The sequence below is a fragment of the Bacillus rossius genome, chromosome 18 (assembly GCF_032445375.1).
Source record: "Bacillus rossius redtenbacheri isolate Brsri chromosome 18, Brsri_v3, whole genome shotgun sequence".
In the NCBI taxonomy this organism is placed as follows: domain Eukaryota; kingdom Metazoa; phylum Arthropoda; class Insecta; order Phasmatodea; family Bacillidae; genus Bacillus; species Bacillus rossius.
The window spans coordinates 6,601,375-6,620,560 of NC_086345.1; the positions used below are offsets into that span (position 1 = coordinate 6,601,375).

A 19,186-nucleotide genomic window follows, 5' to 3' on the forward strand; every position below is an offset into this window, starting at 1 on the left:
GGTCGTGCAGGGAGGCGGGTTAAGTGGGATTCATACTGCCAACTCTGCATGGGAGCTGTGGCACATCCGGCCATGGCAATGAGACAAGGAGGGAACTTACTGGACAGAGTTTAAATCAAAAGAGGCTTAGAAAATATAGTGGGAGAAAAACTTTAAAATAAGTATCTCTGATATAGTAAAAAATTTAAACAAAAAATATATATAACAAATGTAACCATGTGTCGAGGAGACACAGTTTAATGGCACATGGTCGTCCCCACTGCATCATCAGCATGGTGTTCTTTCTGGGCTAGCATCGGCTTGTCCTTGAGTGAGGCCGGGACTCGGACTCCTGTCCATTTCCTCCACATAGGTGTCGGCGGCTCGTCACATTTCCTTGCTGGTGTTAGGTTGACTGATGACGTCCCAGCTACTGGTATTTCAGAAAGTCTGTTCCCTAGCCATATGTGTGAAGGCGCAGATTGTCTCAGTGGATTTCCTTGATCTTACGACTCTCGAACCACACAAAGTAGGTGGTCCTGCATAGCCTTTTCTGAACAATGTAGGGGCCTATCCAACAGGGAGCAAGACCTACACAATAGTTGCGTTGTGCGGCAATTCAGTATGGCATTGAATGCGCACCCTTGTGTCATCGTACTGCTGCATAAATCTGTTAGATAATGTTTCACAGGTCATGTCTATCACTCCCAAGCTTTGCCACCATTGTTGCGCACCACCTCGCAAAAATTCACGATATACCAATTCGTACATTGCTACTCCGGCCCGACCCAGCCTGTCCCTGCACACCTTCAAGAATGTTTGGAGTTTCATGCATCACAACCTCAACTCTGGCAGAGGTGTAGGTCCTACATACACCAGAATTGGCCGCGATGCAGTCGAGTTCACGATAAGCAGAGACCTGTGTGTAATGTTATTTATCACTCGTCTGTGATGATTCTGGTTCATGAACACTGACAACACTTAGATTATTATTTACATTACCATTAATATATGTCACTCCCCCTTTCTGTTGTTCCTCAAAAATAATAGCTAAGTCTATGTCAGACTTAATGCCTACACCACTCTTATATACTCCCCAGTCTGGACTGCATGCACACGAGTCTCAAAACAATGCGTCAATCAGCGCATTCTCCTGCAATATGTGTAAGAGGGTTCCATAACAGAGCTTACCTTTATTGTCACTCATTCACAGCCGAAGCATTATCGCCTGGATGCTAGACATCGGGTGCATGCGTGGAGAGAGCGAAGTGGTGACACCTTTCCCCCCTCTTCAACGATGATAAATGATTGCTCTCCCGCCGACACAACACTCGCCGAACCCCGGACACATTCACAGACACGCGACGGATATGTAGGGGAGACTGTTGTACCTTGAGCATAGTGTACCTTGGAACATTGGTGGATTTGAGGAAGTGCTACCACCTAGCGGGCTCAATCCATAACTTGGTTGTGAAGAATGACGCTAGGTGTCTCTGACGGCAGTTCTGTCTCGTTTTACTGGGAATTGTGCGATGTTGTAATAAAACAATTTTTGAAGTTTCGAAAGTAAATATTTCATGCGTAGTTCTTCTAATTTTTTAACGGAAACAAATATGTGTTTGAAAACATCATCACCTAGAATATTTTGCTGAACTTGTGGTGAGTAGATTCATACGTTGTAATCAAAGTTTTCATCTTACCACTGGTTTAGGGCACCATGTTTGTTAATTTTCGCTACCTCTTGTACCTCGGCACACGCATCATCTCGTACCTTTGAACATGTTCCAAGGTACATTATGCTATCTTAATTTGTTACGGATCGCTATGCCAAGAAGTAAGTGTGGCATTAAGAGGGCCCCAATTGATCCAGCTGCTATGAAAAAGGCTGTAGAAGCTGTTTTGGCACCTCCTGAAACGAAAATATCAGTTAGAAGAGCCTGCAAAGTATTCAATGTTAAATTGGCTACTTTGTCAAGACAAATTTCGCAATTTCGTAATTCTGAGAGTGAAATTTTTCATTACAAAACTAACCTTGACATAAGAAAAATATTTTCTGATGCTGAAGAAAATGCTTTGCTAAATTACATTAAAAAAGTAGCAAAAATGAACTATGGTTTATCTAAAAAAAGGTGTGCGAGAGTTAGCATACAAGTTTGTCTGTGCGAATGACATAAAATATCCTCAGAATTGGAATGAGCAACAACTAGATGGAGAAGAATGGATGAGGGGATTTATGAAGCGTCACAGTGACCTTTCTATTAGGACCCCGATACCCACAAGTCTTAGCAGAGCTACAAGCTTCAACAAACATAATGTTGATGCTTTTTTCGATAATGTTGAAAACGTTCACAATCGCTTTGGGCCCATTTCACCCGACCACATTTGGAATTGTAACGAGACAGGAATGTCTACAGTCCAAACTCCAGGGAAAACCGTAGCTCCAAAAGGAATAAGGCAGGTCGGGAGTGCAACTTCTGCTGAATGTGGTAACCTTGTCACACTCATCACAGCAATCAGTGCGAGTGGTAACTTCATACCGCCAATGTTCGTTTTTCCCCGAGTGCATTTCAAGGACAGAATGTTGTATGGTGCTCCACCCGGGTCAGTTGGTGCTGCTGTAATCTCTGGATGGTCCAACGAAGATACATTTTTACAATTGTTAGTGCATTTTATTAAATTTGTGGAGCCCTCCAAAGAAGAACGTGTTCTGTTATTCATGGACAATCATGAGACTCATTTGAGCATTAAAGCTCTTGACATGGCATCTAACAATGGGGTGATAATCGTAACATTCCCTCCGCATACCTCACACAAATTACAGCCCCTTGACTTATCAGTGTATGGGTCTCTTAAGTCTTGTTACAGTCACTTAGTAAGTGCGTGGCTTGTCAACCATCCAGGTCAAACTTTCAATATCTATGCGGTAGGAGAAGTTATGGGTAAAGCATTTCCACGTGCTTTTCACCCCTACGAATTATGAGTGGATTTAGGATAGCTGGAATTTTTCCTTTGATAGGGAAATTTTTCGTGACAAAGACTTCTTACCTTCATATGTCACAGATAGGCCTGACAACTGCAGTTATACCTTCTTGTGAAGTAACTGTAAGCCAAGCCAATGATGGGCCAAACAATGCTACATCAGATGTTTCAGTAGGCTTACAGGAAAGCATACCAACTGATGAAAGTGAACTGACTGCTCCAGGTTTATCTGTTGTGGTAGTTGAGCCTACAGAGTCTTTACCCAGCACTAGTAAAGGGGTAAGCCAAAGCATGGCCCTATTGCCAGAAGACGTCATACCATATCCCAAGGCCAAGGCTAGGAAATCTTTAAAGAAAGAAAGAAAACAAGGAAGGACATTGATTGCGACTGACTCCCCGGTAAAGCTTGAAATAAAAATGAATAAAGAAAAAAGAGACAGAGTAGAAATAAAACATAATCTTAATGCAAATTCAACAAATGTGAATACTAAAAAAGATAAACCTAAAAAATTAGACCAGCGAAAGAAAAAAAAATTGGTTCAGAAAGAGCTTCTGCAGGCTTCATCATCTGAAGAAGAAGAAGAAGACGAAGCTGTCACCTTCATTGAAACTGATAGCAGTGAAGAAGAGGCTTGCATTTTTTGTAATGGAACTTTTAAAGAGGATGCATCAGGTGAACAATGTATTCGATGCACATCTTGCAAACGATGGGCACATGAACTATGCGCTGATACCGGTACCTTTGGGTGGAAAACCTACCTTTTTGACTTTTGCAAAGGATAAAAAAAACTTTATTTTACACGAAATAAATAAGTGACTATGGCATAACTTTACAAATTGAACCATGTAGTTTGTGTATGATATGCATGTACCTTAGTATTATTGTAAATAATGCATAATAGATATAAAATCACAACTGTATTTGTAGAACTTAAAACTGTATTTTTTACTTATATTTTAAAACTATTTACTCTGTGTTTCAAGGTACAAGAGGGTGTGTTCCGTGGTACGTGACTATGTTGTACCATGGAACACTTTGCATGACATTATATAGGATTTTTTTGTTCTTAAACAGAGGCGTGAAACATATAAACTCAAGTAGAAAGTTGTTAAAGGATCTTCAATAGTTATAATAAATATTTTTTTGTTTCTAAAAAGTGTAATAAAAAATTTAAAAAAAATAGAATCAAAAAAGTGTTCCATGGTACAACAGTCTCCTACTGTCCACTCTCTGTATTTCTTTTACCCGTGCGAAGTGATACATGTACAAACAGTTACTGCTTCCCCCTGCTTCCCCCTGATGCGCTGAGTTGTCGCAAACTGCATGATACCATGCCTGAAATCTTCCACGGGTTACTGCCTACAGAGGCATCTGGAACTTTCCGGCCTAATGCACGGCAATTAACGCATTTCATGTGCTACTCAGTAAGGTCCTAGTTGGCACACCAAATATTGTTACCTCCCCTAACATTTTAAAGATAAATTACTATTTACATGGCATCAGCTGGATAATAATATACAACTGACTGTCATCTAGAACACAGTCGGGACACAAGATTACTCAGGGCCAGGGGTTCGACACCTAAAGACTAAGTTAGGTCGGGTTAATTCCGTCTTTTCTGGCCACTAGAACACCACACTGACAAATAACTCACATGCGGAGACTCTGAAACACTTTTATTACTAACGACCACACTATCAATACTACACTAAACCAGAACTTGTAAAAGCACCATGCGACTGCCCAATCTCAATAATGCTACTTCAGTTCAAATGTCCACATCTGACAACAGGTTAGCTACACAGTAGAGCTGATGGCCAACCTAACCTCGCAGTCTCGGCACTCCATAGACGAGCTCCAACCACATGGCACCAAGGTCAGCTGCCGACTCCTCTGTTACCCTCCACCGCACCACCGCCGATCGCGCTCGAATGATGCCGATAACTACTTCAGGGAGGTAGTGTGCTTTCTCTCCATACAATATTACGGTGCTTCATGATACAAATACATTTATTAACATACATATACCCTTATGAACTTACAAATAAACAGTTACACTCTTAAATACCATAGTCTGTGTCTCTTTATCCTACTACAGACATATACATTGGGTGGCGATGCTACATGGAGGTTTCCAATGTCAGGAGGGCAACGGTGTTGCACACCAACCTCATGTAAAATCGTCTATTTATATTATTTTCCTGTGCTTTGTTTTTTTACCCATCGTTGTCGAAAAGGTCAAACAAGTTTTACGCTTTGCCTTACCTTATGCTAGGATTCGTTTAAATGTTGATACTGAGACACCTGTTGCAGCAGATGTTTCAGAAACATTGTTCATAATTTAAATAAGTTTTTTGTTCACTCAAATGTGTTGCAATATTGTAGACCATCTCCTGAGTTTGTTCCCGCAGAGGCATGCCATATTTAATATGCTATTTAAATCCCGACGTAGAGGCGATAGCCTACTGCAATCAGTGTTATCAGCCAGGAAGTAGGTGCTTTACTAATCCCCTCACCTACTAGACATGACCACCCAGAGACCTTGTGCAGGTTCATTTGATTCTGTCGCACTATATTAATTGTCATTGGCTCGAATTAGGCTTGCCATGCAAACCTGGAACACGAAACTTCATTAAAACTTGCTTTTTGTAAGCTTGCCGAAAACTTGAATTTGACTTGATCTCTGTACCTAGGTGCTGTAGCAAACTTGCTATGGGCATGTCTTAATAAGCTTGTTGCAAGTTTGATCGCTTGTCATGGCAAACTCGATTCCAGCTTGAATTAGGAATTTGTTCCTATCTGGGTAAATGTTATCTTTACAGACAGAAAAAAAATTCCTAATCAATATTTTCAAATAAAGTAAGATTCAATTTTGTGTTTCAAAATCATAAAAATACAAGTTCACGCGCAACCTATTCAGTAGCAGCAATATATTCTCAGCAATTCCTTTATGTTAAACAAGAATGTAAGTTTATTTGAAAGATTACATTAGATTAAAAACTTTTCATTTCCTTCACAGCATGAATGGGATATCAATGTTGCGCTTCCCATAACCGAAATAAGCGAAACCAAAGTCTGGCGATGAAGCTAGATGGTAGAACGTCATTCCTGTCCACATGAGACTTCTGAAAATAACGAGTCGGCCATCGTCTTCAACCTGTATGCTCCAACTTCCTGAAAAATAAATATACTTTATTATTAACAATTAATGCCCAATTTTTGTGTACCTAATTTTTAAAGTTTATACACACACACATATATAAATTCAGTGTCCGTTGGTGTGGTCTGCAAGTGAACGCTAAAAAACTGGAGTCATCAACAGAAGCCTGCATGCCACAATTTGAGGTTAAGTACAGGTTAGGTCATAAGCTCTCAACATAACTGCTGTCTGATCTTGCGTGCAAGCAGCTGTGGCCGTTTATATGGAATAATCTGTCTACTATAGGTACTTTACCCAAAGCTTCTACGACATTCGTGAGTGCATGTTACCGATTTAATTTACTGTTTTAACTTGTACTCTAAAAATCGTTTGAAAACACGAATATTTTGGCAAGGTTGTTTCATTTTAAACTGATACTTTTTTTGTATTTAATAAAACACTGGTAAATACATCTAGCTTATACTGGAAGCATCACTAGAAGAAAATTTAGTATTCCAAATATTCCGCCTTAAAGTAAACCTTCCTCAGAATGTTGCATAGTAGCATTCACGAAAGCTTGCAAGTTATCCGTCTTTCACGCCACCTTGGTTATTTAATTTTCTTGTCATTCTGTTATCTGAGGACTGCTCTTTTTAATTCATCCCAACAGTATTTTTGCATTTTATGTATTGTCTTAAATCGTCTCAACAGATATTTACAAAGTATTATCTAATAGCGGTGAAAAGTCGGGCAAATGTTCATAAATACAATTTGTGTGAACTTTCACAGTTTCAAAACAACGGTTATTAAATTTGCCGCCGTCCGGGTTCTCGTGTTCGAGACCGGGCATGTATCCTGGCGGGAAACTGGTCCTTATTGAAATTGTGTTCCGGGGGGGGGGGGGGGGAGGGGTGCCAGGCTAGCTCGGTGTCTAACCAAATTTGGGTTTCATGGGTGCGTTGCCCCTGCGTGGCCCGCTAGGACCGTCGGCGTAGCTCGTGGTTGGAGGGATCCCTAGCTGGTATCACATCACAGGCCCTGTGCAGCATAATATGCTGGTTCCTAGCTGGGATAGGGAGACTCAATACAATAACAAACACGAACTCGAGATTTATACTGTCGATGACACGTCGCGCACGGAGTGTGCGGAGTGGACTTTTAATCAGGTGGACAGTTAGAGTCGCAATTACACTTACATTACACTCGCACGGCGCACAAGGAATTACCCTACAAAAAAAACTTGGTTAAAAGATAGTGCTCTGACGCACTGTCCCTAGTTTAAGCCCTCACGCCAGCCGTGGTTAGGGGGGGAGTTTATTGGAGACGGCCAATCCCGAAAGTTGCTAATTTGGCGGCATCCGTGTGCACCTGTGTGAGTCACGGCCCGCAGTTAAATTAGATGAAAAGTTTTTTACACGTAGTTGTCGTCGGCGCCCGTGCACTCGACATTTAGTAAAAGTTCGTTGATAGCGGGAGTCGGCCCATGCCATAAGGTGAACTACCCCGCGTAATGGCTCGTGCGGGAGTTTAAAAGTTAAGCGGCTGGGTTAGGCCCTACACCGTAAAAGAACCGAGGACGAACAGGGAGTTTACGTAAAAAGAATACAATAGGTTTAGGTTGATGACTATAATTACCCGAAATACTGCTCAGTGTAGAACAAAGGATGATGGCTCCCCGTGGAACACACGTCCGCCCCGGTCCGCGAGTCGCTTGGTACTGGCATTTGCCCTTGGCGCGAGGGAAGGTCTCAGTGTTCTCTCGCGCCAAAGTTGCTAAAGTTCTGTTAATCGGAATTTATTTTAATAATAATAAGCTGAGAGCAGCTCTAAATTCATACATTAATTATTCTTAATTAATCTGATTGGCAGATGTCCTTTAATAATTACATTTAATTAATTTGTGTAAATTAAGTTTCAATGTTCAGAGTCACACCACAGACTGTTCGTCGCTTGCTGACCGCTCCAGTGGCCAGTTACACATAAAAAGCAGGGAGGTAATATTTACGTTAACACTATAATTAATTAAGGCTGAAGGCCGCAAAGGAGACACTCACAAACTTATTATGGTAAGTTCACACGTAAGTGACTCGGGCACTCCTGCGTCGCACTTTCCCTGGGCGGGTTTTTTTAATTAATATTGAAGGCACCCTTAATTTACGTTAAATTGTTAATGAACGGGGGTCGAGGTGTTTAATTAATTAGACACGGCCCTTGGTTCTACCTTGTCATCAGGGGCTCGCCTGACTCGGGTGGGCCATGGCTAGGGGTGCATTCCGTTACCGTGGCCGGATACTGGCGGGTGCAGGTCGGGCTTTAGGTGGCCTTCGGCTGGACGACGTCAAATTTGCGTAGAGAAAATATGTTAACCAACAACAAAGGACAGAGATATTAGAATAAATAAATAAATTAAAACAATGATAAAAATTACTTTTCCCCCAGAGACAATGCTGCTTGCACTCGAGAGGCTAGTTATCACACTGGTGCTATTTTCTGGTCAGAGCAGCTTCCATGTGGAAGGCAGTTAAGGGCAAATCCACTACATCCTTAATGCGAGCCGAACAGGCTACCACATGACCAGACATGCTTGGGACAAACTTAGGGACTCCCAACACCCCGGCATGATCCAAGGCACAGAGAATTCTAGGGCACACTGTTGGCAGTTTGATACTACCTAGCTTGTTAACTTTTTATTTATTATTTGTATGTAATAGATAATAAGTATCCCCACTTGGTCTAGTGGTTAGCGTGTTAGCTGGTGGACCTAGGAAGGAATTTTTCAAAGCTCCTCACTGGGTTCAAGACTAGTGATTGTGATGTTCCTTGCACCGTCTTCCCACTTAAGGCAATAACATTCCGTCACAGAATCATCCTGCCTCGGCACTCACAGCGACGTCACGGCTGTCGTCACCGTGGGGTTGCCTGTGCTCACGACACCCATTCATGGGCGAACAAGCTCATCATTATCAGTTAATTAAAATAAGTAGGTACTTAAAAATAATTTCTCAAGATATCAATAATGATTTATTAAAAATAAATATTTCTCACTGTTGAAATACCCATACCATATAGTAAAACTGTGTGTGTTACAGCTTCTTAAAACAATTCTGGCATTTGGAACACGTCAACTCTCTGAACGAAATGTGAAATTCATTACAGGTAGCGCTATCTATGTGCAAAATTCAGGGACTGTCTCAACAGCACTCTCTGTGCTGCTGGTTTAACAAGGAGGAACGTGAGCACGCTGGTAGCAAATATAAAATTCGAGACATTCACAGCTTCTGTATAGGATACCTATATCTATTTTCTGAAACAAGCACATGCACACACCCTGTCTTATTATTTCGTTAATCTATCTCTCTCGGTACTATTTCTTTGGGCGGGGGACGAATCATCGCACAAAGAGGAGGATGAAAACGATCCCAGCAACATATTTGGCATACTTCTCTCTTTATATCTCTTTGGAAAAGTACCTATTCACTGTCATTTTCGCGTCTGAAAACGTTGCATTAAAATTCGGCCTTGAACATTTACTCTCATCGCGGCCAAAGAAGTTTCTATTATATTTTTTTTTTCCAGTGATGAAGATTTAACCACATCAAAAATTCTCCTTTGAGATTTACGAGCTCACGCTCTAGTTCTACCTAGCCTATTAAAATTTTTCAAGGAGAGTATGTATTATAATAATTGTAATGCTAGTTTTATTGCTTATTGTTACGGGTATATGTGGTAAGAACTGGGTTCGTAAGGGATAGCCCAATAAAGTTTTTCAATTAAGTTTTATTATTTACTAATATTTACATTACTAGTTAATAATGTACTTGAAAAAGTCCTACTAAAAATCACTGGCACTTAAAAATGTTTATTCGCAAGTCACTCAATGTCTGTCAAGTTCCGCAGTTCGCACTCCTCACAGGATCTAGGCTCAACAGTGGTTCGCCCCTTACCTCGCACCTGTCCGCACACACAGTCCCGCGCCACTCGGTGCCACTCTCAATCTCATCGCTCCACGTCGCGCCACTCTCGAGGGGGTCACACTCTTCGCCGATTTCGCACTTCCTTTCACTCTCTAAACTCGCCCAGAACTCCCTTGAAACTCCACGTAGGATGGCGTCGCTGCTTAAGTACTGGGGCGTCGTCTGTCCAGAACCGACGAGAGCGACTGTGACGAGTCGCGTCATCCCGGGCCGATCCGACGCCCGAACAATCCAGAAGGGCGGCGTCTGTTCACGCCACTCCACGCGGCGTCCCACGGAATTCCCAAGCTGTTGGAGATGATAATAGTCCGAGGCATGACGATGCTCGGGAAGTGGAGGGGGAGGGGGTAGTGACGGCTCTTGTAATCCGGCCAGGCACGCGTGACATGCCTTACATTAGTGGACGGCACGTGACACAGTATGTGACGTCAGTGGCCGTGCAGGGCCGCCAGCCAGCTCCGCACCTGACATCGTGGTCTGGTCTCTCGCGTTCGTAACAGTATTTTACAATTTTTACTATCACAACTTTAGTTTACCAAATATATTCCAGGATAGTTTCACTATCATAAATTTTCATTTGGCATCGCAATACATTTGGTCTGTCCCCTAATGTCTACGAAAGTGACTACATATGTTTTTATGTTTCCATTTTGTCAATTTCAGCACCTTGGTTATACAATTCCATTCATTCGACTTCTGTTCAATTCACAAAAGGACTCCTACCAAATGCTGTATACCGAGAGAGAAGACGTTTACACATCAAAAACGATCTACTTCATGCCACAAATGACATTTTGAGATTTTTTTTAAAATTGTATTATTTTACATTTTTAATGATACTGTATTTTGTGTCATTTTAAAAAAAATCAGTACTCTACAATCAGTTGACGATAATTTTTAATAATGCTTTTTTTTGTGTCAGAAGTGCATTAAAAAGCAGAATAAGGTACTATTTATTATTTGTCCGAAATTTCTGTCCTTCCATTGAACGGGCATGTATTTCCCCCCAGTGGCACCTCACTGGAGCTCGTACAGTCAGCTGATCAGGTACAGGCCTGTCTCCTACCAGTTACAGGGGAGTAACACTCGCTTACTTGGTTTATTACATTCTTGTATATAATTCAATTTTTTTTGCCTTTTTTTACATGAGGGAATACAAAAATTTTATCAAGTTTTGTTCCTGTTTAAGGCTAAGTTTAAGCACCATATTGGTTATTTAAATTAACTTCATCGCTATTAATTATTAAATATTTTTCTGTATTTTTTCACGATAACTCACTTCCTTTTTAAGTTTGGGCTCAATTTTTCTTAACAGATATTTACTAAACACACATAATTATGAACATTTGCGTGACATTTTACCACCATAAAGTTGACGTCGTCCGACCGAAGGCCACCCTAAAGCCCGACCTGCAACCGCCAGTATCCGACCCCGCTAACGGAACACGCCCCATGCCATGGCCCACCCGAGTCAGGCGAGCGCCACGGAACTTAGGTATTATCAACGCCCTTAACTTAATTGGCAAGACAAACCGAGTCATGTACACGGTAAATTCAATACACTTTAATGAATATGCCACTTTGAATTAACAACACCGTGCAACACAAGTGCGACGTAGGAGTGCCCGGGCCACTCACGTGTAGTTTTTTTTTTTACTAAAACAGCTGTGAGTGCTCTCCTTGCGGCCTTCAGCCTAATTTCAATAGTGTAATATGTGACTTAACTAACACCGCCCCAAATTAGCATTTATCATTCGCCACTGGAGCAGTTATCAAGCAACGAACAGTCTCCAGTGTGACTCTGATAATTCAAACTTATTTTATACAAATTTATTAAATGTCATTTCTAAAACATATATATATATATAAAGTTAATCATTAAGTTTTATTGTGTGAATTTAGAGCCACTTGCTTTTTCTTATTAATATAATTTTTTACAAAAAACGGAACTTTAGAAACTCTGGCGCGACAGGGAGCTCACCCCTCCCCTTGCGCCAGGGCCAGACGCCAGTACAGCGCGACTCGCGGACCGGGACGGACGCACGTCCCACGGGGAGCCAGCATTTCTTTGTCTTCATTGAACTTCCATCTGGTAACTATAGTCAGACCCCGAAACCTTTTTTAACTACTCCCCGTGTGCGCCCGGTCCTTTTCCGGTGTAGGGCCTAACCCAGCCGCGTCAACTTAACACGCCCCGCACAACGCATTACGTGGGGCCGTGCAATATACGGTACGGGCCGACTCCCGCCACAACAGACTTTAAATTAATCGCCGAGTGCACAGGCACTGGCTACATCTAATCGTAGACTTTTCTTAATTTAATAGCGAGCCGCGGTCCACACAGGTGGGCCCGCGCGTCGCCGTTCACCAATTACGGGATTAGCCGACTCTAATCAAACACTCTCCCTCAACCGCGACTGGCGTGAGGACGTAACGTTAGTGACGGCGCGTCAGAGTGCCTATTGTATAATTGACAGTGTACTTCATGTAGGGAAATCGTGAGACTGTAATTGCAAGTGTAATTTGCCAGCGTAATTAAACGTCCACTCCGCACTCTCCGTGCGCGACGTGTAAACGACAGTGCAAAGCCGTGTACGTTATTTCCGAACCTCCCCAATCCAGTTAGGGATCAGCGTCCTATGCTGTGTAGGGCCAGTGGTGCAGCAGCCATTAAGGACCCCTAACATCACGACCACCGCCGCCGTTCCTAGTGGGCCACGCAGGGGCCTTCATACCGCACGACCCACCTCGTGGCTAACCACCGTGTTAGCCTGGCGCCCTCCCATACATGTCTCCCCGCAAGAGAACAGCCTTCCCGCTAGGAACCCCGCCGAGTCTCGAACACGAGAACCCGGGCGATGGCAAGGTAATCCTTAGAAAATATCTGTTGAGATAATCCCAGATAAAACACAAACTGTAGTAGAGTTATCGTGATGCATTTACGGTGAAAGCCATTAGATAACGGTAATGACAATGGCGTGTTAAACCGACAAGCCATATATATCTGCCGAAGAAGCGAGAATATGACGATTCATTCTAGGCGGGGACTGCAACATACTTAGGGCGCGGTTACACGGGACCCTGAACTACTTCAGGTGAACATGTTTAAGTAAACACGTTTACTAACGCGAAAGTGTACGCTTACACGGTAGTTGCTGAAAAGTGTGTTCAGCTCTAAAATAGATTGTCTACTGTCAACGAATGACTGTGTTGTTTATCGTCTCTATTTTGTATCCAGAAAATGCAAGATTTTCTCACTTGTTTATAAAGTATTATCAGCAGAAATGGAATGTGTTTTCATATTGCTCAATATTTTTTTACAAATCGGGAATTCATACAACATGCACAGTAAAATTTTATAAACTTATTTTTTATCATTTTTTGAGCGAGAGTACCTATCTCAGTTTTAAGAAAATTAAGATCAGGATAAATTAAAGAATATATATATATATATATATATATATATATATATATATATATATATATATATATATATAATTACCTGTTGATTTTTTTTGTTGCATTCGGTAAAATATTACTCGAACTTGTGCCAGGAACACTTTCCATCTTGAATTTCTGCAAAGGACTGTTTATATTCTAAACAGCCAATCAGAGGCTAATATAGAAGATATGTCGATCTGAACTACTTTGCCAACCTGTTTAAGTTAAATGGGAAATGGCCTCGAACGAAACATGTTCAGACTGTGTGTAACCGCACTCAACAGCTGAACATGTTCACCTGAAGTAGTTCAGACTCCCGTGTAACCGCGCCCTTAGTGACTACATTAGTCTCGGATGTTGACTACAAAAAATGCCCGAAGTTAGCGCTGAGCCTGACCGAGCCATGTCATAGGACAATGAAGCTGATCTGCTGGCTGAGGCCAAGATGGCGGGTCAAGTCACACCACGATCTCTGCCAGTGTGGATCTGAAGGTAAAATAAGCCTGTTTCATGATAATATGTAATTTACTAACAAAGTGAATGAGTTTGATACTGGCTTCAAACTCATGGACTAACACTAAATCAGTCAATAAAATTTACTAGTACATTGTCAAAATGTGTAGCTTAATGAAACTTGTTGCAAAAATAGTTTTAAAATAGACACAATGTTTCTAGATAAAGAAGTAATATAAAAATTATATATTTAAACAAAATGCTCTCCTTGGAATTACACGCCGCGACACCCTGTCACTAGACTAAGCTGCATTACTGGGCTGCAATGGACATACACTAAAAATGATATATATATATATGACCAGTGATTAGTCACTGTGCTATTTTTTTTGGAATAACAATTATGAATTTATAATAAGAACTAATAAGAATCACATGATAAAATTTATTAATATTTCCTTTTGTACATGTATTCTAGAAACTTATTTTGTTTCCAAATACCTCCTTAAAGGTGCTTGAGTGCCTAAAGAAATCTTGAAATGTGTGTCTTAAAGGATATCAGTTATTGACTATAGATAAATATAGAGTGTAAAAAATTGGTAACCAAATAATATGGTTGTCAAAAAAATATTTATCATTTCATACATCAGGTTGTGTTAGCGTCGAACGAATTGGAATATCCTTTCATGGCTGAACTATCACTGAATGCAAACTTGAAATTTCAATATCCTATGGTTGAGGTTGACTTGGTAAAGAGCACATGATTAATATTCTGAAATAGCATTAGCGACGCAAAGAAAAATAAATATTTGCATATGTTATTTACATTTGCTCTTGAAAATGCACTTACCTGACGGAACATCTTCGGCGATGGTGTCCAGGAAGTCAATCGAATAGTTGTATTTCGGATGGACAAGTAAGTTTTTGGTCCACTTCTCGCGAGGGCTTCGCCAGTGCAGGTAATACTTGAGCTGCAGTGCCTCGAACTTGGTCAGCCCCTTGAACACCTGGCTCTGCACGACGTCCCCGCTGCAGCGCTTGTGCAGCGCTCCTCGCGGCAAGACCGCTCCCTCCTCGGTGATCTCCTTCACCGCCGCGGCCAGACGGTCCTCTTCCTTCAGGGTCGTGCTGAACTGCGAGACACGGGGCGAGCGCGTTCCAACACCGGCACTGGGTGCAGCGTTGGTTAGGCGCCCAACACATTGCTCGAGTGTCGTGTTTGAATCGTTGAAACAGTTTTAACTGACTGTATTTAGTGCAGTTATTGTTTTAACGACGAATGTTCCAATTCATACTAACAAACCACAGTCAGACGTGATCAAGAACCATTTTCACAATGTTTTGGGTGTAATAATATGGCGATGATGAGGTAAAAAAAAAGCGACTTCAACTACATCACATCAAGTTGTTTGACAATTCCCAACTCCATCAAGTGTAACTGAGTCTGCTTAGGTCAGATCCATAATGACACTATTCAAGACCACAAGATATTTACATTTGACCATAAGTGTACGCAGAATTTAATTTCTCTGAAAAAGTTTTAAGTGCATTGTCGAGGAGGGGTGGTTGGCGGGGGGGGGGGGGGGGGGGGTTAGAACTATTTTTCCAGCTGTTTGTTTTCAATTTTTTTGTATTATTGGTGGAAATGGTAGTTTTTTAGTATTTCTCCTGTGAGTAAACATAACAAATGGCATACAATGAGATTCAATATCATTGAAATTAAACCTTAAATTAATTGAAAATTATTTTAAATGGTAGAACATACCATGATCTGGATTTTGATATATAATAAAAATAAACTGCAAAGTAATGTTAGAACACTATCTAGTCTAGTTGAAACTATATTTTTAAAACATAAGCAAAGATGGCTACAACAAAATATTAGGCTTCTATCATTCACACGGAATCACTTAAACAGAAGAGTAGAGAGTTTCCAAGCTAATCCATACACGTCCGTGTTCGCATGCATGCCATTGTTGATACTCTGGTCCGTTAGCGTGATCAGTCCTGGGCAACGACAAGTCATATCTATGCCCTCCGGGGCAGTTAGGCAGTTAGTGTGAGTGATTGCAGAACCCCAAGTTTCTACTACTCACTTTGTGCACTTTATTTCAAGACACTCTCATATATTTTTCGTTTAAGTGTGACTAATAGAAGTCGAGAATTTGGTCGTGGTGGTAGGCATATTTGTTTACATTTGAAATATGATAAAAATTGTCGTCGAAAGTGCTTCAAATGGTATTAGGGGGCTAGGAGCATGTGATGACAGGTCTAAATCACCGGGCCAGAAAGGGTCGGGAAGTGTCGGCGATTGGGGAGGGGGTAGGTATGTCAGTGGATGTACATCAAGGGGATGCGCGCTTGGGATGACAGGACTAGAGAGGAGTGGTAAACGAAGAGGGAGGGGGGTGAACCATGTCATAGTTACAGCACAAGTTTGAAAGCAAGCTTCAGTTTCGTGTTAGCAATTATACAGAGAGCGATTTTCGAAAAAAAAAAAGTTTGTTTTTCCGGGAGAGTGATTTTGAATGTGGCTGGTCTAGTGTAGAGGATAGCAGGACCTCTACCTCAATGTTGGTGATCGACATTTCAAGTTAGGATGGTAATATAAGCGAAGAATCGTACCTCCACAACTAGTCGGAAATATAGCGCTGCAGTCACCAGGGTCGCAGTTGTACCCATGAGGAGCCGTGGGAGCTAACTCCCAAGATAGACCGCTCGCCGCTAGTGTCTGTTCACCAAGTATTTTGGGAGGCAAAAGCCCAAAAGTCACTGGATCTGGGGGCCGATGTGCAGACCCGCGCCGCCTCTAAGCCCGATTGTTCCTGCCTCGTGGCAGCCGCCTGCTTCGAGCCAGACTGGGAGAGAGGTTGAAACTAGCGTAAGTGTGTTTTAACACGAGGTACAATATCCTCGAGTTTATACTCGGCAACATAAGCGTGAAGGTGCATCTTCCAAATACGTTTTTGCATGGGCATTTTGGCGGTGATTGATGTGTTTGGAAACAATTGTGTTAGGGTTTGACGCCGTCCCCGTTGCCTGATCTGAATTTTACGTGAATTTGATATGTTCGATGAATTTTAATCTCAAGGGCGGGGTTCCTGGCCTCGTGGCTACAGGCAGGGACGCGTCGACAAAGGACTCCCCGGGCTGTTTTGGCCTCCCAGGACGCCTTATTAATAAAAACACACACGTACTTTTAGCTGGTTTATTCCGTCGCACACTTTACACATTACACACTCACGTAACTGGCCGCTTCATCGTCGACCTAAGCTCCACGCACGCCACCCTCTATTGGCGGACTTGTTACGGCCACACGGTAACCCGGTGGCAAGCACGTTGATAGGGGTTGTTCCCGGCGAATTGCGAGTGGGATGCTCTGGCGGACGATAAGTCTGTTCCTACCTACGTGAAAGTCTGCGGACCGCAATGTGAAATGCACGGGGAGATTAATCATACAAAATTACTTAATACAAAACACTACACAATAGTCACTGTGATTAGTCCCGGGTTCGGGCCTAGATAAAGTGTTCCACTCAGTTGGTTAACTAATTGCGGCTACTCCGCGAGGTGGCGAGGGCCACGTTACGCTGGGTACGGGCGCGGTGGAATCCTGCAGGATATCACACACGTGACCGTGGCACGTCCCAGTTAATGACTCGTCTGAAAGTTTAGATTCGCATTTGGCGCAGTGCCGCCCTGCGGGGGCGATGAACTAATTCCCGATGTGGGATTTCACAAGCGTGAGGCGCGGGGGCCACGATGGGTCACCTAATCATTTACGTAGTACACGAAAAGTCCTGTGTCAGACTGCACATTTTATTAAAGGACCGCGCGGAGTCTCGAACGGTCGATTCGGGCCGACCGGGGAGCTGAATTAAAAACGATTTGGCTATAATTACCTATTGCAGTGACTGGTGATGTTGGCGCGAAAATTGAGGGCTCCCCGTGTGTAGGCTGCCGGCCCGGGCGAGTGCTGGATGGCGACTGACTAACCTCCCTGGCCGCCGGGGTCAGGGAGGGGGGAAAATTCCGCGGGAAACTGCGGAGCGCGGGAAGATGATTTCGGCCAGTTTTGTGAATGATAACAATTTACAAAATGATTATTAAATTAACATTAATTATTAATGATTTTACACGTATTAGTTTTTGTTTATCTTATCAAATGCATGAACAAATTATTTAGTTGCGCAGTGCCACACCCGGCCGGGCGCTTTGCACACGTAGGGGGCCGGGACTGACGTCACTCCGTTCGGGGCACTGCACTATGTTGCGCGCACGGGCGCGTTCGAGGCGCGGCACTGATCAGGTGTTGAGGACACATAACGGCCTGTGCTCTCAGAGGGAGCACTGACGGCGGCGTCAGGTTATTAGGTTTGTTTCTATATATATAAGTTCTTGTGGGTAAATAAATGTCCTTTTAGTTAAAATATGTTTCTTTAAATTCATCTTTCGAGGTATCGAACTATAGTTACAAAGAAAATAATTTTTACACGAAGGAAAGAGTAAAATATATTAGAAGAGAGAACTGTAAACTATTTATGCAGACAATAAAAACTCACTTCCATTTAGTTTTTTAATATGAGCACACAAACACGTCCCTGCTTAGAAGAGTGTTGTGTCTGATGTTGAGGGCTTGGTAAATTAACCACACACATCTGTAGATCCAGCCATCATTTTTGTGTACCGGAAATTGACCACCACTGTGTCTTCCATAGACATGTTATCAGACATACATAACATCTCCTTTTTTTTGTGATTAACAATTGAAAACACATTCATCATTTCTTACAGACGAAGACATTATAGCCACTGCAATTACACAAGCAGGGCACCACATTTCAATTGATTCATAACATACATAACATATACTTTTTTTTTGATAAAAGAACTAAAAAAACAAAAGAATACACATCCTTATCTTATCCTTTACATACATGTTTTTTTTACACATATTTCTTTAGATAGACAGGCCTTGTAACCAGGGGCGTAGCCAGGGGGGGGTTTTAGGGGTTCAAACCCCCCCCTTAGCAGCAAATTTTAATTAAATTTTTTATTCATCACTCAAACAAATTTCATATTAACAATTAATAAAAATTTACCATTACAATATTTAAATTTAAGTACCGAAAACAGCTAAATACCACTATTTTACACCTTAAAATCCAAATTTTCCCGGGGGGGGGGACCCCCGGACCCACCCGCTTAAACCCCGGGGGG

At 42.1% G+C, this 19,186-nt stretch overlaps 1 protein-coding gene across 1 annotated transcript in view; it reads right to left on the minus strand.

Annotated features, from left to right (window-relative positions):
• Nucleotides 1-5,874: 5,874 nt before the first annotated feature.
• LOC134541408 (radial spoke head protein 9 homolog) overlaps nt 5,875-19,186 on the minus strand; it is a 31,432-nt gene continuing 18,120 nt past the window's right edge. Inside the window, exons 3-4 of the mRNA XM_063384842.1 lie at nt 14,817-15,099; nt 5,875-6,133 (exon numbers count right to left, since the gene is read on the minus strand). Coding sequence (XP_063240912.1) covers nt 5,973-6,133; nt 14,817-15,099 — 444 coding nt within the window. The 3' untranslated portion in view covers nt 5,875-5,972. The remainder of the gene's footprint in view (nt 6,134-14,816; nt 15,100-19,186) is intronic.